At 39.8% G+C, this 27,879-nt stretch overlaps 1 protein-coding gene across 2 annotated transcripts in view; it reads right to left on the reverse strand.

Annotated features, from left to right (window-relative positions):
- The window catches only part of LOC100646174 (nuclear receptor coactivator 6), a 381,486-nt gene that overhangs the window by 94,598 nt on the left and 259,009 nt on the right, over nt 1-27,879 (reverse strand). For both annotated transcript variants that reach the window (XM_012308030.3, XM_020862847.2), the window contains exon 2: nt 23,139-23,262. In XM_012308030.3, the coding sequence (XP_012163420.3) occupies nt 23,139-23,262 (124 nt within the window). The remainder of the gene's footprint in view (nt 1-23,138; nt 23,263-27,879) is intronic.

Genomic DNA, 27,879 nt, shown 5'->3' on the forward strand with positions numbered 1-27,879 from the left:
AAACAGGTTTCGCAACTTCCATAAAGCACGTTAACGCGACAGCGTTGAACTTCGCCGAACCTTCGGACAATTTTTCAGTGAAAGCTTCGCAACACCCTGTGTCTCACCTCTCAACGCCATAAATTATCTGTTCTCACGCACGTAACCGGGAAAAACTTTCCCTATCTCTTTCTCTCTCTCTCTCTCTCTCTCTCTCGATATTCCGTAAGAAAAATGCCGCGTTGAACGAACGGGCAGACGGCCGCGAAAAAGTCACAAGATTAACGCCGATAAACTTGCACGGTCTGCGTTTAATCCTGTTCACGGTGCAAACAAATCGCAGTGGCACGTGATAAAAGCTTCGCCTGTTCACAAAGCGATGCCACGTGGTGTCGGGGCGTTTAAAGTGCCATTAAGCGCTCGCAGACGAAGAAGGGGCGAAGCACGGCTGATGACCTGGCGCTTCCCGGCTCAAATTTAACAATACACCGCTATATATGTACATGTTGGGATCCCGGTCCGCTTCTATCGAGTTCTCAAGTCCATCAATACTTTCGATACAATGAAGTAGTCAAATATACAAACGTATCGAAATAGGCGTCCACGTCTTGCTTCGGTAAATATAGCTGAATGTTACAGGACGGGGCCTTTCATTTGCATACCGGCTCAGTTGATGAAAAGAAGGGATGCTTGTGTTCTGAATAGCTCGATCCTACGATATCTTCTGGGCTGCATCGAAAAGCAATTTTACGTGTATTTACTCATTTAGCTAGGGGAGAGTTAGCAGATTCTTTGTTTGTAATAAGGATTTTCAATAAATTGAACGCATTGTTCGAAACATGTTATATACTTTTTTTACGTAAAGAAGATATATCGAATCTTTGTTTCGTTTAAGACTTCATTAATAAATTTATTTTTTCTTATGGACCTGTTGTTACTCTCATTATTTACAGTATATTTTGATACGGTTATTTTTACAATATATTTGCAATCGAAAATGTAAACAGAAGTATTGTAAATATCTATATTGTTATAGAATGTTATATAACCTATCCTATTATGAATTATGCGAAACCGATTTTAAAAGACATTCAACGAAAGAACATCGTTACACGTGTACAATTACACATATCTTTTGTCAAAATGGATTTGGCAATATCGAACCTGTTACATAAATTCGCGATTAGAAATTGTCACAGAATTCAAATTTGAAAATAAAGAAATATATACACAATCTTATATTTTTCACTTTTAAAAATGTTTATTACGTTATCTCATATTCGTTTGTTACATTCCATAGTAGTAAATAATTGCCAATTAATTCGTGTTTCCCAATTAATAGATTGAAAGGTAAATACAGTTTTGCATGTAAAGACAGGAAGAATTTATTACGGTTTTGCAAAGAACTAACAGAATATAAAAACCGTAAACTAAATTACCCTTCATGTAACATCAATTTGTAATCTGCAATAAATTTTTTGCGAGCACCAGAGAAATCTACAACGACATTCATTAAATCAGATTCTAGTCGAGTACATGCGCGTCCTCGATGGTTTTCCAAATTCAATTTTCTGGAAAACTAAGCCTGTTACTGAAAAAGCTCACTCCATCATTTTGACACACTTCCTTTTTTTTTTTTTTTTTAGAAGAATCAATAAAGTACATGCACTTCCCAAACAGAGTAAAAAGATGTTACCAAACATTCTTTAAGCATTCATTGCAATTCTTCTAAAGTAGTTAATGTTTTATATATGGGTTCAGGTATTCATTTCGAAGTTACGATCGTTTGGAACAAAAAAGTTTCAAGTCGCCATTCTGCATACCGTCGACTTCGTCTACATCTTTTACAACCTTCCCAACACATCTGCCATAAACGATTATATTTTCGTGATACCTTAAGGCTGAAAGAATGATGCCTCGTTAGAATTTTACGAGTCTGATGGCCCTTTTCACAATTCTCCCCTCTATCGAAATGTTACTCTTTTAATCTTACTCTTCTAATTAAAAATAAAAAATACTCTTTTAATTGTTCTCTTAAAAACATGAATGTACATAAAAATTCTACTCGCGAGCAACTGAAACTGCAGCAATGGCGAGAGAATGAACGATACCGATTGAACGGATTCGAAGACAAACCAGCGTGTATCCGAAACGATCCGATCGTCTCGACCATCCCGTATGGAAAGGCGGTTCCATGCGCCGATGCGCTTGCACACGCGCGTCCGACAACACGGAAAAGCACAGCCACCCTATCTGCATCCCGCTTTTGCCGCGGAAATATTGCGGGCTCAGAACGGGAAATGCATGCAAACGGTGTATTTCCCTATCTGTAGGAGCGCACGCGAAACGCGACTCAAGGAATCGAAGGCCAAAAGACATTCGAGACCGACGTCTACTCGCCACTTGACAATATCGGAGCTCGAACACAACAAAAGCAAACGAAACGGAACGAAATACACGCGTGTGAATGCCAAATAGACGAAAGATTTTTCTATCTTCCTCTCTTTCCCTTTCTTATCCTTTGGAACACGTTCCTTTCCTTATTTCGTGGGGACATTCGCGTTTACTTGACTCAGAATTCGATGCTCCTTTTTCCCTGAGATACGACAGTCTGTTCCGAGCCAGTTCCGGATTACCGGGGCCTTTACGATCTCCTCGCAGCGTCGCGTCGCTTGGAAAACCAAGCAGCGAACAGAATCGCAATGGAAGCGATAAAAAGTCTCACACCACGTCGCGTCGTGCACCTGAGATAAAGTCGTTCCCTTCTTCCGACAGCGATGGGGTGGAATTGGATTTTCCACGTCGCTTTCTGACATTTTCCGTCGATCGGCTACTGACTTTTAATTTGACACTCGATATTCGATGCAGCGGATACATCTTTTGCAAATCGACGCTAAATAAATTTATTTGATCGCAACGCGCGCGATATTGTAAAACCGTACGTCGTAAGAATGAGAAACTGTAATTTTCTTATTTTATTAGAGATAAAGAAACGTGTCAATTCCGGAGAAACATTTATTTTACTATCATTTTATATATTCGTTTTACTATCTTTTTTCATGAGTAACTGTCTGTAATTTATTTTATTTTATAATTTATCCTACACTGTTTTTTGAAAGACTCGATATAATAATTTGCATAAAAGTGTTTATTTATTATTTTTTCGCTATCAAGAATCGTGAAAAATCAAATTTATAAATTCCTGAAATTTTATTCGATCAAATGGAACGTTCGATTATTTCTTACTTTATCTCTTCTGTTTCGGTCCTCTTCCCATATTTCATAGGTTCGCGCACGACGCGATAAAATTTTTCACGCTGGATAGGACAAGCTACTTCAATCTTTTCTCGAACGGCGTACGTTCAACGAGCTGCATTCAATCCGAGAAATAAAGCGAATTCGTTGAAACTCGTAAATTTGATTCGAGAAGAAACCCCGCTGAAATACTCCGAGGCAAAGGAGAGCGATGGAGCAAAAAAAAATATATATATATATATATATATATATGTCTAAGCATATATACATGCAGACACACATATAATATGTGAAGCGAAATTAAATGCACAGGAGGCCTTACGGAACGCGCTATTATTAAAGCTACGAATATATTCATACAGAAAGAAATGCTCATTGCCCTGTTCATGCGACTGCGGTGCTGAACAATTTTAATTAAAAACCCTTTCCCAAAGCTCTTCGTGTTCTGTTTCCGAGTATTCTCCTCGAGAGGAGCACTTGCAAGAAAAACGCGATAAAACGTGAAACATTGTTTAATCGAGCCATTTATCAGTGTTTAATTTGCAAAGATCTTTGTCTAAGCCAAGGTTTCCCTACCTCCGTAACAATTCCACCGTCACGACAACGAATATTACATCGCGTGTACAGTAACTACCGTATCCATACTCTCTTCTCGCTTTTATTTCGATGTCTTCTTTCTTTCCCCCCCCCCCCCCCCGATATTTTTCTCATTTGTTTTTCATATCTCCGCGTGTCACGTTGCGACACATTTTCCATCGTGCTGGCGACGGACGCACGCAACAACTCGATGCGGCAATTCCACAGTGAGATTAGCATTGTGCTTTGTTGCTGTTCGTTTATAAATTGTCGTCTCGAATCCATTATTTCCTGATTAACGGGAAAGCGAACGAGCTACGATGCCGCTCGTACAAAAGGCGCCACGCAAACGGCACGGGCAACGACAGAGAGCAACAGAGACAACAAGAGAGAAAGAGAGGGAGAGAGAGAGAGAATCGTGGAAATGAAAAAACACTCGTCTCTCGCGGACACAATGTCTGTCGTTTATCCGACTTCGCGTTGCGACACACGCTTTTAACGCCGAAAGCTCTGGCTATTGTTCGCCGAACGCTCGAATAAAATATCAGTGACTAACGAAATTGGAAAAAAAAATTCTCTGAATCAAACTTTTGAAACGCATTCGCTGCGTTTGATGCGCGATAAATATTTTCTAATAAACGTTTAGAAGGCTCTCTCTCTTCCTCCTTGTGTTCTGTTTCGTTTCTATTAATACTAATGATCCTATCACTGATAAAAAAATTAGTTTCGATTTCTTTCTGAGTTTAGAGTAAGAGCAGTTTTTTCTTTTCTAGTTTTCTTGAAGAAAAAATAAGAATACGTGCAAATACTTTTCTTAGCCAGTGTACACACATTATATATGCTTTAAAATAGCTATACTCGCATATATGTTTACAGAAAATACTTGTAAAGAGTTTGTGAAGAACATTACGTTATGAGAATTAATGATATGTCTATTGAAAACACTACTAGCTGCCTAATTATTCTGTAAATCAGTATTGAACGTCAACCGATTATAATTTTTTATTTAATTGATCAATGTTTAGACTTAAAAGATCTTAGTCATAAAAATTCGTGATTTATGTAATTGATTAATGAAATTAGTCGTCGCTTGACAATTATGTATATTAATTGCTAATCATCAATCGTAAAGCGATTATTAGTTTTTAATTAGACTTTAATGACACTTCTCTCTGATGTATGTAAATGCGTATGGTGCTGGATGAATTCCATTAACAACTAGACTCGAAGAACATTTTAATAGTTGATTATAAATTCGATCGATGATTAATACCTAATTTAATCTATGATTGCGTTGAATAAAATTTCAATCGTATCTACATGGTCATAATAAAATGTTTCAATCATAATTGATAATCGGCTGAAGTATTGTTTAAAATTACAGTAGATCGAATTGTTATCGGTTTATAATCACTTCCCAAAAATTTCCCTACCCAATAGAATTTTTCATAAAGCATTCGCAATTAAAGCTTATGGTCCAAACAAACTTGTTTCACATACTGTTATATAAATAGCTTTACCAAAATTTTGATATATTTTATAGGACGGAAAGTCCCGACCGTTCTCATATTTTGTAAACATCGATTATTCGTTTCGCATAATTTAATTTATCGTATTATTTAAACAACCTTTCGAGAACAGATGTAAATTGGAACGAGAATGTAAATTACAACGGAAATTGTCGAAAATTCAATAAATACAAAGTTCACCATGACGTTTACCATTAAATACGCTGCCAGTTAGCGATACGAAAATATTTACTACGAATGCGTAATTCCTGGATGTTGTATCATAAATGCGAGCAAATTATTCCAAATAGGACCGGTCGTGTTTGCCCGGCGAGGTTTCATTATATACGGATTTAATGTGATATTTCGTGCGTCTGCCGCGGTTTCCGAAATTTATGCGGAGAATATCGGCGAAGTTTTATCGAATTTCATAGAGTTTCAACTGTCACGTGATACACGTGTTAATGTCCGGCCCGGAGTGATGGATATCATTGGATTATAAATCGTCGCTCGCGTGCAGGACATTGATATCCTGGACAAAGCGATATTTAGAAATCCAGTGCATAATGGATTACGGCTGTCACCTTTCATCTGCATCGATATGACAAATATTGTCGATTTAACACGGGGCACACCTTCCCTATTTGTCGTACGCAAACTGTGTAAATTGCGTTTTCTTCCGTAAAACCGGCCGCCAATCGAATCAATCGACGATTATGGGTCCCTTTTTTGATCACGAGTTCCGTCAATTGTGTCAAACGTATTTTCGAATATGTGGGAAATTATAAATGCGACGTATTGAATGTGAATTGTTGCAATACAGTAAAATATACGACTGTTAATTAGAATTTATTAACTATTTTAGTTCAAATTAAACGTTCTATTTTATTCTTTTTTGCAATCAATTACGTAAAATCAAAGACACGCTGCATTTTTGGAGAACTGCAGAAAAATTCAAGAATAACACATAGTGTGGTTTATACGATATTTCAGCTAATTATAAAATCTCCCATAAGTATTGTAAGTTATTCATTAGATTTGTAACATATAACGACGAACACTATAATCATTATCAACCTTCTCATTCGTAATTCGGTAATCAAATCGTAATATAGTTTGCCAAGAAATAACCGAGCTATTTACCTGAATTTCGATGATACATACAACTACGTATATAAAACGATAAGAGAAAGTCGTAGCACGAAGCAAGAGTTAATTCATAATTAAAATATAGCAGGGGGTCCCTAACGACGCGTGAAAGTTGCAATACTCAACTTCAAATGGCCCTCCATGGAGAGAGGCACAAGCCAATAATGCAGTTTCTCGGACGAGGTTCACCGGCCACCCTTGAGCTTCGCCAGTCATCCTTAACCGTGAAACTAAATCTGCGAATATGGTCAACGACGACAGGGTACACAGAAAAGAGAAGAATCGATCGGTGGCGCGTGTGGCTGCTCCTCGAAATTCCATCCATTTCGTTCTAAATTTACCCGAAACGTGGGACATCTACGACCCGTAGAGGGAGCAACTCCAGCGTGAAATCATTTGTCCAGGAGGAAGAGGGCGGCGGGGCGCGAAACGGCCGCAAATTGAATAGCTGGCGGAAATACCGGTGGAACGAGCCAACGAATAACCCGGTGCACGCGTCCCCCGGTGCTCTCCGCGTACAATCGTGTATCCAGAGCTCGGTCTCTCCCTGATTTATTAGGGCCAGCAGCGTCAAAGAAAACGTGCAACGTTGGCTCTCTCTCTGCTCTTCTACCCACTCCTACGCTCGGGTCCTGCGCTCGCTCTGTGTTTCCGGATGCTTCTATCGCGCGGATTTCGGCCGGCGCTTTCACCGAAAAATGTGGAATTTTCAAGGGTAGTTTGTTCGCGTGCGCTCGCCCCGGAGCTCGGTGAACGCGGATTAAACGCGTTCGAACCTCGCAGACCGTGAAAAATCGTCCCCTGTTCGCTGTATCCTTAATAAATCGAGATAATGGCGAATCGCGCGCAACCGCCCGTTCGCGGTTCACGTTCGACCGTGAAATTGCTTCGTGTATTTGGATCACGATTACTTCGATGATGCAGGAAACGTATGTCGAGGCCGATCCTTGTTCGAAATACTTGACCGTCTCAAAAGTTTACTATAGTAGAAAAGATATTGGTTATTTCTGCAGGATTTATATATTTACTTTGTTTCAACATTATATATCGATAATAGAATCAATGAAGCGACTCGACCAACCGATCAAAGCGACCGCTACCAGACTTTTTGTTTCTGTCGTTGAGTATTAAAAACAAGCAAACGTTTTTGACAATACGAATTAATTATTACGTTTACTTATCTTCGTTATAGCGTTTTAATTCTAGTTAACTATATGAAATATATTTAGATATCTATTAAAAGTTGATAGGGTTGGAACGTTAGATTAGCGTTTACTTCAATGCATAATAAATTTAAGTTAGTAAATAGTAGAACGTAATTATTAAGAATAGAATGTGATTATAATAAAATTTAATTATTCGCTACGTATAGATCTCGCGAAACGTATAGAAGCCGTAACAATGATCAATCCTGTCATTGATATTTTCCTGATTCTTTCCACCATTCATCCAAACTCGTCCGATTAGACGGATTGTTGGCCATTGTTCGCTGAACGAACGCAACATCCGATCGTAGCGTTTGCAATTCGAATGAGAATGGCATCGTTGGGACGATATTTAATGAAACGTCAGTCACATTTGCGTATCGCGATATCCAATTCCGCGAGGCTCCGAAGAACAAGGGAGCGCAGGAGGAGGAAAGAGTAGAGGTCGCGGTCGGCGGTCACGCGATAAAATAATTAAAACGTCCCTCCCTTGTTTCGCTTCGCGTTGGTGGTGAAAAGGTAATTATTATTCCGTCCAAGCGAGGATGAAGCGCGGGGAAAGGGGGATATCGCAGGAAGGCAAGAAAGTGAAAAAGTATTTCATGCGGACTGCCGAGGGATCTTAGATCTACATCGAGACGAACGATCGCGGAAGGGAAGGCAGCGAGTCGTTAAGAATCTCGTGAAACGAATGAATCAAAACGATATCGATAAATCTACAAAGTACGGTGCGCAAAACTGTGGAACAATGCGAAGGCAGGCTACCGTTGACAGCCGTTCACCGTTGAATACGGAGCGACCGCATGACAACGGTGAAAAAGCAATCGGTGACAATGAGAAACGGTCGCAGAGGAAAGCACGGTGAACGGACTGGAATAAAAGCAGCGGGGAGCGAACGAACGAACGTCGGGCAAGTATGCCAGACAAATCCGCAGAACGGAGCAGAGAAAGTAACAAGATAGTCTACCGGTACGACCGAAAATTTAGAAACCTGGATAAACTAGGCGGAAATATACGAGGGAACGAGTAGCAGAAAGAAGTGGAGCACATAAAAACGTGGTAGAAACGAGGAGACCAGGCGGCAAGGAGAGAAAGAAAAGAAAAGGAAGGGCTTAATATCGTGTAACGTAATTTAAAAGTGTAATTGCTCTTGTCATGCTCGACGCTGAAGAGGAGAGAGCCACGGGAGAGAAAGGCCGACAATGGCTCGGTCCTGGCCAAGCTACCGGCGGCGTAATAAGTTTTCATGCAAAGCGAACGTGGATTATCCAACCGTGAATGTGCCCGGGAATTATATTTCACGGGAGGAAGCAGACTGTTACTGTTGCTGTCTCCGTCCTTCTACACATCCCTTTCCCGCCCTCTCTCACCCTCTTACTTGTCTCCTCTCTCTTCCTCTTTACCATTCTCTCTCTCTCCCTCTCTCTCTCTCTCTTACTTACTCACTGTTCATTTCTCTCGCTCTCTATCTCGGGCTTGTCATAAATTACACGGACAAACTGGGGCCACCGGCAGGATTTAGCAGTATCCTATACGAGCTTGTACCTTTCCACCCTGTCTCGTTTTGTCCCGCTTCACGACATTTCTGGTTTATGCGCGCTCATCTCCGCTCGCTCTCGACTACAGGTGAGCTAACATCGCCCGTGTCTGTCGTCTGTGAACGACGACTATAGATCACCGTCGATCCGGATCAACGACGATTCCTGACCATGGAGATGAAACGAGTCGACCCACACACGGGGTGTTAAAGAGGCAAGATTTCATTAATTGATAGGCCGTCAGCTGTCTCTCACGGATCATTTACTTTGATCATATGTTGCCTTGGAAATATTCTCGATGAACTTGAAACGAGGAGTGTTAGCCAAACGAAAAGAGAGATTTAAGCGAAATTAACAGTGAAATACTCCAGAAATTGTTTTCCCTTTTGTTTTCTTACTTGCGCAAGCTTCTCGATCCTTTCTTCGTTTATTTTTTAATTTCCATTATTCCTGTGACGATTTCTAGCAAGGAACAATGAAACTAGGAATCAATTTCTACGCAGTCATGGCTGACATCCGGAACCCCCGCCTTCGGCTCTGTCCTCGAGAATCAATTCGACTGTGCACTTTAAATCCCCCCTACCACCGTTCGATTTCAATCCAGGTCTCGCAGGAATCGCGCAGGAATCAGAATCCAAAGGATCAAATCGCAGGAGCGCGGTAGGATCGACCACGTATCAGAATGGGTCTGGAACCTCTTCTTTACGAGCAACAGAGGAATAAATCGAACGGGTACGGGGTTCAAGTCGAGGCTTGGAAAGGGGTGAAAAGCTGGCAGCCAGGGTGGGCCAAGCAAGTCCCGGGAGTTTAAAGGAGAGACGTTCACGGCGGAGACGAACAAGCGAAACGTCGGGACGAGGCAGAGCAACGAGAATGGACAAGCAACCAAGAGAGGGACAAAGCGGCGAGGGTGTCGAGGGAGGAAGAAACGGATCGCCGTAGGGTCGACGCGCAGGAGAGCGAGATGGAACGCAGGAATCTGTGAAGGGACGAGAGGTGAGACATATGAAACGGACATGAACTTTGAGCGGTGCAAGAGCAAGCCTCTTGATGTCGGTGCCGGTGAATACGCTGGTGGTAGAGTCAGTCTGTTCCGGTGGTGAATCGGTGATGGTGTGTTGGTAGAGAACAGTAGAGGGGGTCGAAGGCGGCGGCTCCAGACTCGAGACCCAGGTCGATATCAGCCTCGAGCAAACCAGACATCTACCGACCATTCGCAAAACATTCACCTCAAGTGTCCCCGGCAATGCCCTCCTCTCTACTACTCATGCTCTCTCAATACGCTGCGATGCAGCCCCTCGTGATGCAGCCGCGGGGGTGCTGCCGCGCCACCTTCACCCATTCCTCTCCGTCCCCTCTGACTCTCCTCGTTCCATGTCCTTTCACCGCTCTCTTTCTCTTCTCTCGAGAGATAACCTCCGAACGGAACTGAAATCGCATTAACGATCGCTTCACAGGTCACTTGCGCCGGCTTTTCCACGCCGTTTTTAATACCGTTTTGTAGGGGAAATTTAATTGTCGACCGACAGCGCGGCTCTTTCTCTCCTACTCCCCGAACCTGCGGGTCCTTCGAGAAATTACAGCGCAGATAATCTAATAAATCTATTTACATCCGTGACGGCTGCATTTACTCGTGCCAGATCCTTTTCGAATACTTTCATTGCGGTCCAAATGTAATTTTCCAATGGCAGCTTCGAGGCGATAATGAAAACCAATCCGTTGTCGGAAAACTGTTGGAAGAGGTAATCGACGTCAATGGCACTGGCGAAACTAGTCGAGTGACAAGTCGCTTGGTCGCATTGCCCTGATGCGAGCTAATGCGTTTTTAAACGTCCCCGTAAATCGGTCTCGTCGACGTGTTTATAGTTGAATTATGTTCCAAGCGAATCGTTGACATTCTCGAATAGAGAAAATGATCGAAGCTTGAATAGAAGAGAATACACGCGTGTATCGAGCGTGACTATTTAATTTCACAAATGTGATTATTTCTTATTAGCGCTTTTAGATCCGCCTGTCCGTTAAGAGTATAGAAGGCTATGGAAGTTCGAAGCATAATTGCGCAGCGTCGAGCTGTCGTTTATAGGAAAATATCCACGTAATTGGCAGCTGAATACGGATGATTACACGTAAATAGGTAGCATCTGTTAACTCGCAGTATTTGCATATGAATGGCCCGGCTACGATCTCAGCCGTTTCGAAAGTGATAATATTATTTAAGCTTATTCCATGCAATTTTGCAAATGTGCATGCATGCTTTGCGTTTAATCGTTCGAATCCAATTATGATCGGTACATAGATACATGTAAAACATAGATACGAACACGAAGATACATGATAATGCAATATAATGGTGATAATACATATCATTTTCCTTTCTCTTGCATTCACTTTCGAGTAATTAGTGAGATATAAAGATGCTACGTTATTATTCTTTATATCGTGTTATTATCTATTACGCATGTTACGTTATTCTTCATTATACGTTGTATCAATTCTTGCATCTTTTGCCTAATTTATAAATTAATTACTATGATTCTCTTTTATAGTAGAATTTTTTTTTGCTTTGTCCAAATGCTTGGAACGAATCTAAATAATTAGTTATGAAACTAATGCGATAATATTTTTAAATATTATATATATTTTTAAATATAATAATATAACCCGGCCAACTGCAGATTTTCAAAACTCTGATTTACATCACCATAATCTTGCATCTCGTCGTACTAAAATATTCTATTTTAGCTATAAAGTGACATTAAAATAAAAAAAAAATCGGTAAAAATGTATCATGTTTTTTTTCCTGTAGTATTCAATTGAAATGGAAACGAAGCAGTAAGGCCAAGCGTATCGAAAACGAGCGGATTGTCTTGAAATTGTTACTGGAAAAGCTCATCGATGGTCCGATTGATGTTGGAGGAACAGTACCGGAGACGATGTTTCCCCATCGTCTTCCGTGGATCGTACTCTCGTCAAATAGGATTTCCTCGATGGAAGAGGGGTGTTGGTGCGGCTAGCATCGCCTGAACGACGACCGGCCTGTGGTCTAATTCATCGCGGTCACATTAACGTTCATAAACTTTGAGCGTACTCGATGCCATATTTCAAGTTAATGAGAGCAATAAATTTATACGTCGCGGTAGACTGGCAGGATGACAGGGAGATTGAACGACGAGAAGAGGGTGGTGGCTCTCGGGGAGGAGGTAAAAGAAAGGAACAGACTGAGAGTGGGCGTTCGGAGGAAAAGGAAGAAAGTTACGGCGGACAAGGCGAGGAAGAAACTGGGAAACGCGAGAAGAAATAGACAGAGACTTTAAGAAGAGGAAGTGAGAAAGAGAGAAAGAGGAAGAAGAAGAAGAAGAGTGAGAGGCGGAGGCAGAAATTGAGAAAATGAAAAGATGAAGAGGGATGAGGTGGCTAGTAAAAGTAATTGGAAATGAAGAAAGGCATTGTGGCGGGCGATGTAAGAAGAAACTACAGATCAAAGGGGCTGAGGAAGGTTCGGTTGAAAGTGGAAAGGGTGGAGACGGAGGAAAATAAGTGAAAATCGTAAGCATACGCGTGAATGCTGAATAAAGAGAGATCGGAACGAGGGGAACGACGGGGCAAAACGCAATAGTGGTTGTTAAGAAAATAAGGGTCTAACGAAGAAAACTGACAGCAAGCAAATTTGATCGGAAGGGGTAAGGAGAATTCCGGGAAGTTAAAAAGAAGAGAAAAATATCGAGGAACAAAAGAGAGGAATATAAGGATGCAGCAACGAAATGAAAATGTATGTAGATGTTGGGAGAATAAACGGTGAACAGAGTCACGAGGTAACAAGTAGAAATAATTGGAAATAAGAAAGAAAAAGAGGTGTGGTTGGAGCAGCGGAGAAAAATTGCGAGTTCAGGAAAAAGGGGTAATATCGAAAGAAGGACGGAGAAAGCCAAGAATTAGCGAGGAGAAGACGGAGGGTGCGGAGGGTGGGTGTACACACAAGCGACCGATATCCGTTTTTATTAATAGAAATTCAATTTGAACGGAGCAAGCTCGGCAATTCGGAGAAAATCGAATTATCCTCGGAATTATCGGGAGTGCACGATATCCGTGGATCGTGTGTGTATATATGTATGCGTAATCTAGAACCAGAACACGTTTTACACGTCAAGTACAGTACGTAGCACGAGAGTTTCGTCGACGATATTTCACAGCATGAAAATGTTGCGACCTTAATTCCTTTACTGTCAAACGTCGAAAATACTTGACGTCGTTTGCTCGTTCAAATTTCCACACTCGAATCATTTTTATTCTCTTTGCTTCAATTTGTTATCTTTCTCGTTCGATAATCCGACGTTTGGAAAAAGACTAAATGGTAATCCTTTCGTCCTTTAGGATTCTTTAATTGAAAATTGTTAAAGTAATTTGAATGAAATTTGAAATTATAATCTGTTCGACTAGAAGATCTGCAATTAATCATCCTCCATCGAGAAATTAAGCGCATGAGCGTAGAACGTCTCTCCGCTTAACGAAGCCGAAAGTTTTTCCAGAATTAACGCGGAACGAAGGGTTCGAGGGAAGTTTTAATTGTTATTTCTTCGAACTATTTATACAGTTTGTTAATTGCGGAATATGTAAGAAAAACATCGAGTCATGCTTTTCGCTCTGAGGAAATAATTGTACGTGCATGTGCAAAATTTACCAGCTCGTTGCAATTTTCCTATTATTTGCTGCAACACAGAAAGCATCCTCTCATGCGTACGAATTCTAAAATGAGAAATGTAAATCCTAAAGAAGCACGACTGTCTTAAGAAAAATTGTGCCATGTGATCCGTATGATACGAAAGTATGTGTGGTAAAATACGAATTTATTGAAAGTATACATATTCAAACAAACATAGCGAGGGAATTTCATATAAAACTCGTTTTTGCACCGAATACCAATTGTTTTTGAATAACAATTAAAATAACGTGTTATATACGAATTATTTATGAAGATCACGGTTTCTTTGTGTGTATCCCTTTCTAATTGCGTGGATTATTTTAAAAACGAATCTGAACGAAAGTTATTCATCGTACTAAAAATTTAAATTTCATATAAGGTTCTTAATTAAAGCGCCATTCATCCCAGTAAGGAGGATTTAGCGCGCCTTTTATTCAACATGAAAAATTCGTTCATACGATAAAAATTCAAAAATACTATGAGTACTACACATAAAGTTGTAGAAGATCCTTCTCTGACAGGATTACTAAAGACTTCACAAAGAGTAAAAATTGAATGAACTATTTAGCATTTAATCGCTATATGCAATGGCGATACATCTATATGGTCAATACGTACTCGTAAAAATATTTGAACATTTATCGTGCAAAACTTTTATGGAATATATGTATTAAGAAAATATTTCCAAATTTCGAATCGAACTACAAATTTATTTTATCTTCTAAATATTATAAAAAATACTTCACTTTGGACATTTCACATATTTCTATATATTTCTATGTATTATATAGCAGGTATTTTTAGATATTAAAATTTTTCTATAAATGCATAAACATCGGCAGTCTGCTCATTATACTGCCAATGAAACTTCATAACGTTTCCTACAACATACGTAATATATTCGTAACAGGTTTCTATAAAAGTTAAAATATGTACGTAAAATTTAACTCTGTCCAACATTTCCCAACAATTTTCCGAGAATATAAAGCAGGAAACAAGTCGCGTGGCGAAAAATTCCATCGCAACCTTTGCCCGTTCAATCCATTCAACATCCCCTGGACATACAATACAAGCACGAGCATGAATATAAATTGGCACGCGGTTACCGCGAAGAACAGGCCAGCTCGATTCGAGAATTCCAGGGAAATTCCAGCAAAGAAATTCCGAGACGTCAGGATATTTCCGTTGAGCCGGAGCTAACAAAGACGCAAACGTACCCGATAGGATTCTCTATTGGTGGTGTGCACGGTGCGGCTCTCAGTTCGGCAGTCATAAAGTTGCAGCGAACTATCAAAGTCGAACGACTTATTCGTGGCGCTCTTCATCCGGGACCGTTTGCCAATTACAAAGGGGGATCCGTCGCGAATTCCGCCTCCTCCGGCGGTCCTCGGTCCCGTTTTCTCTTTTTCCCAGCGAAAACTTTGTGCGGTTCGCCAGCCAGCCAGCCAACGACTGGATCCTTTTCCACCGAGACACCGTACAAGATTACTTTCTTTGTACAAGCGAAGTTCGTTTCCCTGCCGATGGCTCCAGTCGATTACAAAGACCGCTCTTTGAGGCGGAGGCTCTTTTGTGCCGTGGCTTCGTCGTCTTATCCACGAAAGTCATACCTTGTTCTCGTTCCACGCTATGTTTCTCTCTCTCTCTCTCTATCTCTATCTTCTCTTTTCATCGCCTTCTCTCTGTTCTCTCTGTCTCCTCTTTTAGGGAATTAATCGGCGACGGATGCTCAGCGCTCGATTGAAAATTAAAAATCGACTCGCTTTAAAGGGCGTGCACCTTTGAAACGCGGCGAACCCGGAAGTCGTGCCTCGAATTCAATGGAATTTGCAGAACGGTGCTCGACCATGCAGAAGGGGTTGAGTAATTCGATGCTGGCTTACCTTTTTCTCGCATCGCGTCGTCCCGGCGAAAAGTTGCCTCTTTGTCCGACGCGGCGATGTAATTTCGTGCCCGTTTTGTCGCGCTTTTCCCTCCAATTCTGGTTTATCGTTTGATCGACGTTCAGGGATAGCGTTTGAAAGTTTAAGCGGCGATCGTAGCGAAATAATAATTTATAAATATAAAATTTAGCGTCATTTAAAAGTAGCTAAACAATTTTAAAAATGATGATTAAATTGGAGACTATAATTTATAAAGTCAGACGAAGATAATTGTTTAGACGTAGTGAATAATTACCAACTGTTCGTATAATGAAGCCAAACTCAATTTCTTCTATTTTGGACGTTTTCAATGCTAAGATCCAACACCCAAGATCCATTCACGTCACGAGTACCATAGACAAAGGTCGCTTTGGCAGGCATTATTTTCTTCGTCGATTATCTCGCGAGATAACAAAGAGTCGGTCATAAATCGAGACTGCCTTTCGAAGACGTTGCTAATCCAATATGACCCAAGGCTCGCGAGAAAACACAAAAGGGAAAGAGAGGGGGAGAGAGAGAGAGAGAGAGAGAATGAAGAAAACGACGTACGCGTGCGCCTCGCAACGGGAGAGGATGCAAATTCATTAAAGCAAATTACTTACGCACGGGCTTAAACAAGACGAGCTCGATGTAATAAAAGGGTGCTCGGTTACCCTTTGTTAACGTCATGGTGTAACTCGTGCGTTCGCTTAAGCACTCGCTAATACATCCGTCGAGACACAGCCGAGCCATTCGGGCCCGTGACGGTGATAATGAATAGCAACAACTCCATAAACTAACTCCTCTGAAGAGAAGCGAGCCATCTCGTGTGTTTGGACTCGCGGCAACGACGTGCACAGCACCTTGTCGAACCGTCAGTCTGCGAGATTAGAATTGTTCGCCACGTTTACGTTTCAGCCGTGCTGCTACGGCTGCAGACTCCAGAAATGCAATTCAACGCGAATGCCTGCTGTCAAGGAAGTTGTCGACGCGACCGCCGGGATTTCGCAATTTTTACCATCGAGCCAAAACGTTAAACTTATTGTTAGTACACATTTAAACGACCACGTTTTACGGTTTCTACGTTTTACGAGTTGTTTCCAAGGTAATAATACGATACAGTTCGGTAAAGTTTTCGCGTATGAATTACAACCCAAGTTGAAAGATAAACCGACTTGACGGATGTTTAATGTGATGTAACTGGTATTAGCACCAAGTGCTAAAAGGCAATTTGTAGTCATTGCGAAGAGCAATTTGTGAAAGACGGGGCATAACTTCAGGTGCGATTTCAGTACGAGATACCTTGTTTCCAAGCTATTGGTATTTTTATGGTGCTCCTGTTGTTTCCAGGTATTTAGGGATCGTGTTTTTGAAAGTAATACATCTCGAATATTTATGGAACATAATGAAGATATTTGTAAATAGCTTCTGCAGATTTGTTATTCTATTAAATACCATACAAGTTCTCGTGATACATGTGTATTTTTGATATATTCAATTTCGAGTAACTTAAACTTTATGTCACGCGTCAAATATGTTTCTCTTTTCGATGAAAATGGTAATAGTTACGACACGTCGAAATAACTATATATCGTTGTAAAAAAGAAATAGTGTTTGTTATTAATTTGATTTTTTATTCGTGAAAGCAATTAGCAATTTAATTAATTTCGAATAGCACGTTGATATGACTGCAAAAATAAGATCATGTATTTTCAAAAAGAGTTACGAAAGCTGAACAAACTTGCGTTGTAACTATTTATATTTTAATTCCAGCGAGACAAACTCTTTAACACGTATTACACGTATGAAAATATTACTATCAAATTCTAATGTATCAATTCTATCGAAATAATTTATTTTTCCTTTCCTTTCAACTATCTTCACAAATAATTATCATAATATATAGAGAGAATATTTATCATAATATATCAAGTATTTTACATCGTAGAATATTTCCTCACCATCGATAACAATTATTTATATCAAAAGTGCCTCAGTACTCGATGCGTCAGACTATTCCAAGGCCTCTAAAATACATACGCAATGAATTTTTCATTCAACATACTCAAACGCTAATCCGTGATACACTCTTGATCTTAGCCTTCATCTAGTACATCCTCCATCCAAATCGGAAACAATGCCGTCTATTCACGGTAGCTCCTCCGCGAACGATTTCATTCACCAACTGATCACCGATTCTGTTTTAATTCAAACCATTCTCCCCTTTCGTCGACACGATGCGTACAATGGATCGTTTCAGCAATTCGTCTAACGTTTCAATAATTTGTCCAACGTTACCTATTCCGTGCAAACTCCATCTACGATACGATTCCACCGAAAACGTTTCGTAGAGCAAAGCTGCAGACCTCTGTGCAAACTTCCTGCTCGAACGGAGAGCGCACTCCGCTTTGCTCGCTCTGGTACGGTCTGTGTCTACCTACGAGGAAACTGAGAAATCGCTCCGTGGCTCGATGATTCCGCACGGTGTACACGCAACAATAGGCGGAAACGTCGGCTGCTACAAAAGGAGCATCGCGAGGGAGAGAACGTTGGACAGGAACACCGGTGGCCCGATAAAGAATCGGGCCGAATCAAAGGTTCCCGGGGAAACGTTAAGGCTGTCTCCTACATATGGTGCTCAGATTGTTGGATAGTTACGGTGTCTGACCATTGTAATTGGGTATTCGCGAACAGAAAGCCCGTTCCCGGTGCTCCCGATACCATCGATTCGATATTTTTCGTCGAAGCCGCGAATTTTTAAGTCTTCGTTCTTACGACCGATGCGGCTCGTTTTAATTGGTTCGATTGGCTCTCTTCGTGAATGCACACGATGCCTGATTAATTCGACGTTGATATAATAACGCAACGTCGATGGACGAGGAAAAGGGAAAGCGAATTCGTGGTTCACTGAATTCCTATGCAACCATAGTGTATACGTTGAATTTCTTTCCATGGATTTATGAAGACTTAAATGGTCGCGACTCGACCGTTTGTAAGGAGACGGGTTTATGAGTGGTTTTATCGAATCATTGAATTTATTGCTTTAATGCGTTCAACGAACCCGTATTTAGTACTTGTAGGAATTTAAGCGGATAATTTGAAAGCGATTAACTCTGTGCCTTAAAATACATTGAAGTTAGCGTTTTTCTATGTATGCATATCATTTTACTTCAAAGAGATGCAATTAGAAGTTAGTTATTAAGTAATAAAAACTTTACAGGGCAGAATATTTTTTACATACTCATTTGTGAAATAAAGTTTGTGATATTATAGCAAATTTTTATTAGGATATGTATCTATGATAAAATCTCGTTTAGTGAATTACCTAAATCCAAGCACATAAGACCACTTTACCAGCGAAAACCTGTTATTTACTAGGTTCTATTCCATACTCGTGTTTAGTACTTCAAACATTTGACTGCAAGTCGCGTAAGACCAATTCACTAGTGTTAACCTGTTATTATATTTTATTTGATTATATATCTTCTATATTTGATATATATATTATAGTAATTTTATATTTTTTCTAAAAGCGTACGAAACGCTCTAAAGGGAACTAGGAGGTTCTTTTCCTGATGGTTGCCAATTTTGTAGCACGTACCTTGCTACTCTTTTTCCTCAAATCATACAATGTCCAGACTGGCAGTCTCATTGTACACAGCTAGATAGAGAGTTTGTATTGCAGATTCGAGACAGATACAATCTGGCCGGCCCGTTGCCAGAAGCGACCAGTCCTCTTGGTTACGCGACGAGAATTCGTCTCGCGAGACGAATCGCCTACTGCCGCATACGTAATAGAAATTGTAACGTCGACGAGTCTAATTTATGACGGACCCTTCGTGATTAGCGTGGATAATGTTGTTTGCAGTTGCCAACAGACACAGTCGATCGATACCGCATCGCAATAAATTTACGTTTGGAATGTGGAACTTGAACACCTTGGGGAATGCCAGATTTATAAAATCAACTTAAAATTTTGTTTTTAAAAGGAAAGCTTAAGAAACTCGTTTCAGAATTGAAACTTTTGCTCCACGAGATAGGAAATTGCCGTTACTATTTTATAAACCTACCAAACTCCTTCACATCTCTATCAAAAAAAAAAAAAAAGAGAGAGAGAAAGATATTCAAGAACTTCAAGAACTAACGTTCCAAGTGTTCAAGTATTTTAAAAGATCACTGCACCGTCACTTAACTCGGAAATCCAACTACGCAACGCACGAGCATGTGAAATGCCTGCGGAGCATATATCAGCGTACCGAGGCGCGTCAACATCACGGAAATTTCAGGCGAGTATATCTTTATTGGCATGCACGGAAACACACGTAACAATCTGGGCTGTTAATCGAAAGCTATTACTCCCAGAGTGATCGATAATTCGGCGCAGAGAGATCAGGCGAAATCGTCACCGCGAGACAATGACTGGAGGCAACGATAATTGGTCGATAAAGTGATAAACCCAGCTGGAGATTATATTGTAAGCACGCCACCATGTCAGAGATATGCAAATGATTATTAATTATTAGCACGTTGATCGTCGTGTTGTCGACAGGTCAACTCGGATCGATGCTTCTATGAATTCCCGTAGACCGATGCTACACGATAAAGTTTAATTAAGGAACGCATTAACGCACTGTAGATAGTACATACGCAATGGGATGGTAAGCACCGGCTGAGTGAGCGGTTAGCAAGCAGGTGTACGGATAATTATACGTTTTCCTCGTATATCGTCGCATGCTACTGGAATAATTAAACAAAACTGATGAGCGCGTTCGCCCGTCTGTCGGGGCGCTTTGGCTTATTCTTCAACCACCCTCTTGTCCCGTTTCGTGAATTTTTAATTTGTGCGCCAATGCGCCGCCGTGTGCCTCCCAAATTAACGTTGTTAATGCTTGGTCTGCGAAGCTTCTTCGGGACTTATTGGCGCGCCGATGATAATTACGCTCGGTTAACCGGTTAACTCGCTGCGGAGTAATCGTTTGTTGACGGACCAACTCCTTCTTTTGCTATTCTATCATCCTGTTCCTTTCGTATTCCGAGCCAGTCAGAACAATTCGTTAGAAGGTTTTTGCTTAGAATTAGTAAAATGATTGAGGTAAAGGGATCTTCGAACGAGACCGAATTTTTCAGAATTCTAAGACCTTCTCGACGAGTTCGTCAATGCGACGTGTCTGACACAACCTCCAGAGGATTAACGGTGGTAATAATTAGACTACGGATATTTATATTTAATTACAAAAAAGCAACTATGATAGACAATTGGTTTATTTACTGAATATTATAGTTTGACTATTTTATACGTCTATATGCATTCTTTATATTATATGCATTCCGTGATTTTTGCATCAAATTTCCAATAAATACATAACAATCCGCGGTGTAAGTAATAATATAGTTCGACAAGCTGGTTCGAAGTGATGTACGAAGTTCTTCTTATTGGCTGACAGATAATTGTTTCGCAATAGACTGAATGTTTATACAAATTCATATCATTATAAAAAGAATTAATCAAAGGGAACTTAAATAGGATTTTCTTTCATCTGTAAAATATTACGCTACATATTTTTCTCTAGACATTTTGTACATTTCGTTCGCACAAAATTCGTAAATTTTTCAGAAGCGCATAAACATTCCCAGTCTATTTATGTACGACGAATCGTATCGTTTGTGTCGTGTTGATGTACAGTATCCTTTTGTTGTTTGTGGAAAGGTTTACATTATGTACATACAATAAGCTTTAAAAACATAGGATTATATTATGTATTATCTAGGAGACCAGATGTCTTGATACGTATAAATAAATATACATGCGAGTACTATGATACTTATGAAACGTATAATACAACCTAAGAAAATGAAGGAAGTTCGTCAGTCCTGTTCCATTCTTCGGTTAGCTTTTCAATATTTTGCCTAACGCCATTTGCACGTATTCCACGCATTCGACGTGAACATTTCGCGCACTTAATGATATCTCCACAGACACCCGATAAATAGACAAACAATGTTCGACTACTGAGCGCAATTAAGCGTAGCTGTGCTGCAACGAGTCATGCATCCCATAGACTTTCACTAGCGCGAGACGCGTGACGATGGAATCGTTCGCGAGGAAAACGCGAAATGAATTCCAAAGGAGCATCGTCGATTCGACGCGGCTCTCCAGCCAGTCTGCCGTGCGTTTTACACGCTTCTTCGCCTCTCTCTTTCACCGGACGTTGCACGCGCGCGTTTACACAGCATCATCGCTCGCGCAACATCGAGTATTGACTCATTGCACGAGGAACGTCGGCCACGGAGATTTCTCAGGCCAGATTACGACAAGAACATCGTTGGTCGTTTTGCTACACGACTCGCGATTTACTCGCGACAGGCATCGACGTACGCGCCGCGCTTTTTACGAGCCTCGTTTCTTCCATTCGGACTTCTTGTCGCAAACTACACGGCTGATTTATTTAAATTGCGTTTCATCGACCGCTGCTTTAAATCGCGGTCGGCCTCTTAAGGACGTCTCCAAGATGGATATCGATTCCGCCAACGGAAATTATCCCTTTTTCCGCGAATGTATTTGAAAAATGTTCGATTGCACCAGAAAAAGAAATTGTATTTAAAATATGTGCTTGATGAATTTGGAATTTTCGTTGGTTTCTACAGTATATCATGATCGGTTCATTAAACATGTAGATACTGCAGTGAAAGTGCTGTTCGAGAATTTCAGTAATTTTCTACCTATCCTTCATTGTGATTGCATATCGAATATTAATTGTAGCTTTCTACTTTAATTTTTAATCGATATTGCTGAGCCATACGTGATTCGCAAAAATCATTTAGGCTTAGACTATTTCCTTTTAATTTGTATTCTATATTTGACGCGCTGAAGATTATCAATGGCATTGCCTCAGCATGCTTCAAAATTAAATAATCTGTCTCTGATCTAGTAGAAATTGCATAATAGATAATCTCAAAACGTTTGTTATCATTTAATTGCTTTGATATTTAATATTATAGATTCAAATAATGTAGCGTGAATGGAATGCTCTGATGCAGCAATAATGCAGAGCCTCTAACATCGAAAGAAAATTATAATGTGAATGTTTCTTTCCAACCTATATTTCATGCTCATCGAATCGGTCACAATACGCGTGCAACTTATGATTCGCCTCTAAATAAAGCTTGCGCAGTTCTTTATGAAAATAGCCTTCGAACAATATGCCGATGTTTGAAATGACTAACAGCCGCCGCGTATGCTCGTACGACAATAATTGCAGCAATTTAACAGGCACGGTATACGTGAAACGATCGTGACTGAGCCCAAATAAAAATGACTGCGAACATACCTTGGGGTCGAAGTTGAAGACCTGTTCAGGTCTTAGCGGACACTCGAGACCGCATTTGCAGGTTCCCACTGTTGTCAGGTACTCCTTCAGTTGATCCAGCGAACCCAGCGCTGTGCTGCTTGGACTGTAACAAAATAAGATAAAAAGTTAGTAAACGAAGCAGTAGCGTACCAGGCAAAAGAGAAACGCAAAGACGTTGAAAAAGCATACACGGTCGTCCATAGAAATCTTTTACAATCGAGGCAATGAAAGTATCAAGAAAGAAGTATGCATTACTAACTCCAATATATTGCACGACAGATGAGAAAGACGATCCTTAAATAAAATTCTTTATCGAAGGTTACATGTACAGTGACTCGCGAAAGTATTCATATACTCATCGACATCTTTTATGAATATATTACTTGTGTTGTACGAAACAGTCTGAAATTTTATTAGTATTGTAATGACACCTACCTATCATGATTACATAGAATTTTCGACAATTCTGAAAATTGTATATGCAAGTTATAAGATATTTAGTACAATACCATGCAGAGATGAAAAATCATTTAAATATTTAAACAGGCAATCGTACACAATATTAATAAATTTCAATATACAATGGGACCATCTTTAATACTTTTTATATGATTTAAAATGAATATTCGTATCACGAATATACTAATTTCTGTACTAAATATAAGTTTGCAGTAAATACGTATCTTGTCCTTCCATGTATATTTTCAGATTAGATACAAATCTCCCCAATATAATCTTGGCAATCGCGTCTCGTTATAGCTCTAATGAAATGTCAAGATCTTTTATATAACACGCGTGATATACGTAAGTGTACGAATATTTTTGTTGTAAATACGTAGGTGGGATAAGTAAGAGAAGACGGAACACGGTACGAAAATTAAAACGTCTTCTCTTATTTTTCCCTGGGCGAAGTTTCAATCGTGTTTCTGCGCCATACTTCCAGCATTGGGAGGAAAGCCAACGAGCGATATCAAAGATAAATTAACCAACTCATAAAGAAGCTGTAGCGGTGAACGAGGGAGTCGATGTTTCGAGGGGAGCGGCAAATAGGCGTTTCATAATTTCACCGGCTGCGTCGATGAGCTGGAAGGAGACGGTTTATTACCTACAGACATCGCTTGTTTGGTGAGACCGGACAGTAATGGTTCGAGGACGTTTGCTGAGCGACCAACGAATTACACTGAGGGGATCCTCACCGATAATTCTAACTGGCCCTGTGAAATGAAAACGGTTATCGATGTTCGTAAAGGGGACCGAGTTATTGCATCGCTTGGATTGCTGGCAAATTTTCTGCAAAGGGTGCTTTACGATTGAGAGTTACGACTTCTATATACTACGGTTCCTTCACAGAAATTTGTAGTTCTTTTCTTAATATTTTTATACTTAATCTTGTTAATCGAATCGTTTCTTCGGTAGAAATTACCATAATCGTTTTTTAATGTCGAATTTATCAATTTTATGTATTGCACCTTTTTCTTCGTGAATCTGTGATGTTCGTGAATTTATAAAAATTCTTTGTACATGTTTCTTGACTCCTTTTACATGTACATATTTATATATTAAAATTTAGAACTAATTCATTTCGAATTTAAAAAATTTCGTTGTTAATTGTTTAACGAATACTCGCTAATTAACTCTGTTCCTTTTTTTGAATAAAGACGACCAAAAACTTCAGAGACACGTGACTAAAATTTATTTTCAGTGTGTATCATGTATGTATGTATTTAACATTGGATTTTGCAATTGTTCCGAAGAACAAAAAACGTGACTCGTTGTATCTTTGCCCTGTGATCTTCACACATATTAATTAAACATTCGTAATCCGTCAACCTTCTAGTTAGAATATACAATAGAAGGATCCTTTGTTTCGTTTATTACTATCCAAACAGAAACACCGTAGAATATCAACATCTGTATAAATCATTTTTACGCGTCGTCAACATCTGACCTATTTCGCCGTATTTAAGCAAACGAAATTTCGGAAGACGTAATCCGGCAAAGCTGCATAAAATGTTTCGCATTAAGCGTAGTCAAAGGTCTCTCTGCGTTTCACGTTGGTAACATCGTTCGGCCGACAATTTGCGCGATTAACGCGTTCAATCTCCCGGCATTAAGCGTCGTTGCATTTTTATCTCGTTAGCATTTTCATTTGGCGCGGTCTAGAGGCTGGGAGTAATTGAAATTCCGCAATTAATCTGGAAACACGGCCGTCATAACGTGAAGGGAAGGACGAGGTCTGGTCTCTGGTAGGCCGTCGAACGGAAAGACGGTTTATCACCTATCGCTCTCTGACGTCGAATCCCCGACAGCGATGCTTTGCAAGCAACTAATTCGACGAAGGGATCTTCGCCAGGCGGTTCGGGTTGAATCAACGAGCTGAAACGGAGGCAGGGTCGCCCGTTTGTATATTGATTACCTTGTAGAGGGACAGAGAGACTTTGTTTCAGAGTACTTTGCAGCTTCCTAAACTAATAACCTCGGGCGCTTCATCCCGGCATTATAACCTCGGGGGAAGGCTCGCCTTTCCCGTCCGATCCCGGTCCATAGGAATCCTCCTGGCAATTATTTCTCGTGACAACAAGACGAATTCGCGCACCCACGTTCGCGCTAATTTGCGCCGAATTCGATTTGTTCGCCGTGCTGCCAGCCCACCACCAGCCCCTTCTCGCGTCTGCTTTCCACCCTTTGTCACGTCCGCTATGAATTATGAAATACATATTTTCACTCTCGCCGCGAGTTAGTCGCGGATTATTATTAGCCTTCTGCAGGAAGTTAGCTGAAGTTGTGTGTACACATTGCGTGAAATTCAGGCCGGATTCTCGAACGAGTGATGGAATAGTGAGTTAGCTATGGCAAACGTTTATCGAAGTATTTCTAACGAGATGATTGGCAACTGAGATTGAGTTATGGTCGAATTGTGTATTTGGTTGAGGATTTTGGGGCTGAATATGTGGTGTATACACGTAACATGTAGCTTATAATTTCCAATAAGTTAGAGTCTTTGTAAGCAGAACGTTTGCTCCAAGAAAAGGAATATTGATTATAACCTTTTTACTTCAGTTTGTAATCTACGCTATAGATAGGTTCGATCAGTATATTCGCGTAAATCAAATTTCATTAGTATTTAGAAATCTTGTTAATATGCTTGAGTTATATCTGGATTATGGATAAGTATAAATAAAGGAAAACAATAAGGTATTTGTTTACATATTCACACCATACTAAACACAAATTTTACGAGTTTCAGATCTTCACATGATTGATATTAGAATTTTGTATACACCTCTTAATTGAATAAAGACGAAAGACATGTAATTATATAATTCACTGGGAATTATTCCAAGATAATCAACACTGTTAATTACCGTGAACTGTTTCAGAATCAACTTAAGGATACATGTTGCATTAAATTAATATTTTTTTAATGATACGACTTCTTCCTTACGTTGCTGGTGAATTATCTCAACTTTCTCTATATCTATAATGGAAATGGAGTTATATTCAGACTATTATTAAAGTTGGCATAGTAATCAAAGTGCCTTGCCACATGTAGAATTTGTAATGGAGAATATGCGTAACTACATTATGAATGAAATAGTATTGAAAGCATCGAGATTGTATGCAAACCTTCTGTTGTTATCTGTTATCTGAGTGAACTAGTTGGCACAGTAATTAAGAGCGTGGTTGATCAACTACGAAAATTCGAGTAATTACTTTCCGTCTCGGTAAGACAAATTTGCTATCTACTCGGGTTGTTAATTTACCTCGGATTGGATTTGTCGAGAAACATTGGAAGCTAACAACTTGGATTTACCTGCTTGATGATTTAGTCTATTCTAAAGTAACCGAAGATTACAATATTTATGATATCAAAAAATATCTATATCAAAAGAAGATATATACATTACAGAATCTCTTTATAAATACAATCGACTGTATTTCTGTAATTATAAAAGAGAATTTAATTATGAAAGAATCTTTATTGGATTAGCAATATCCTATTCGTAATTTACAATAAAATAAAATAAAAGAATTTTTACTACGATAATCGTAATAAATGGTTATCTACATAAAATAAGGGAGAAAAGAATCAAAGTCTGTTACGTTTCTACCTAAAATTTCATATCTCCACTTGATTCTAATGCATACGTTCTCGCAAGTCTATTCGAGGATGAAGCCAGGTTTGTGGGGTTCGTAAAGCAGACTTTTTCCATGCCACCCTCTTATCCCGGATTCGAAATGCAAAATCCTTGGCGATGTATCAACATTCACGGAACCATAGACCCAGACTGGATTCCCGACTACCAGAGAAAATAAGAATCGAGGGTGGAGAATTCTCCACGTGGTCGCATAACCTCCCTCGCCTAAGAATGGAGGAAAGCTTGTATCATAGATAATGCCGTAACATTTTCACGAAGAAAATCTGTAACGGAATATGAAAACGTGCATACGATTCGATAAATAATCCATATAACGTGGATGTCTACGACGATTGAATTTATTTTATATCTAACGATATTTTTATTAGAAGTAGTATATTTGGAAATATTTATATTTCAGGACTTATACAGGGGAGAAATTATTTTACCCGTGATATTACAAATTTCGAATTTTTCTCCTCTCCAGACAATCAGCACGATGCGTGTACTTTATTTTGAAAGTAGCACAAAATAATTAACATGTTCACGCTTGGTAATTTTACTGAGATCTAGAACACTAC

The sequence above is a fragment of the Bombus terrestris genome, chromosome 4 (genome assembly GCF_910591885.1).
Source record: "Bombus terrestris chromosome 4, iyBomTerr1.2, whole genome shotgun sequence".
NCBI classification, from domain to species: Eukaryota; Metazoa; Arthropoda; class Insecta; order Hymenoptera; family Apidae; genus Bombus; species Bombus terrestris.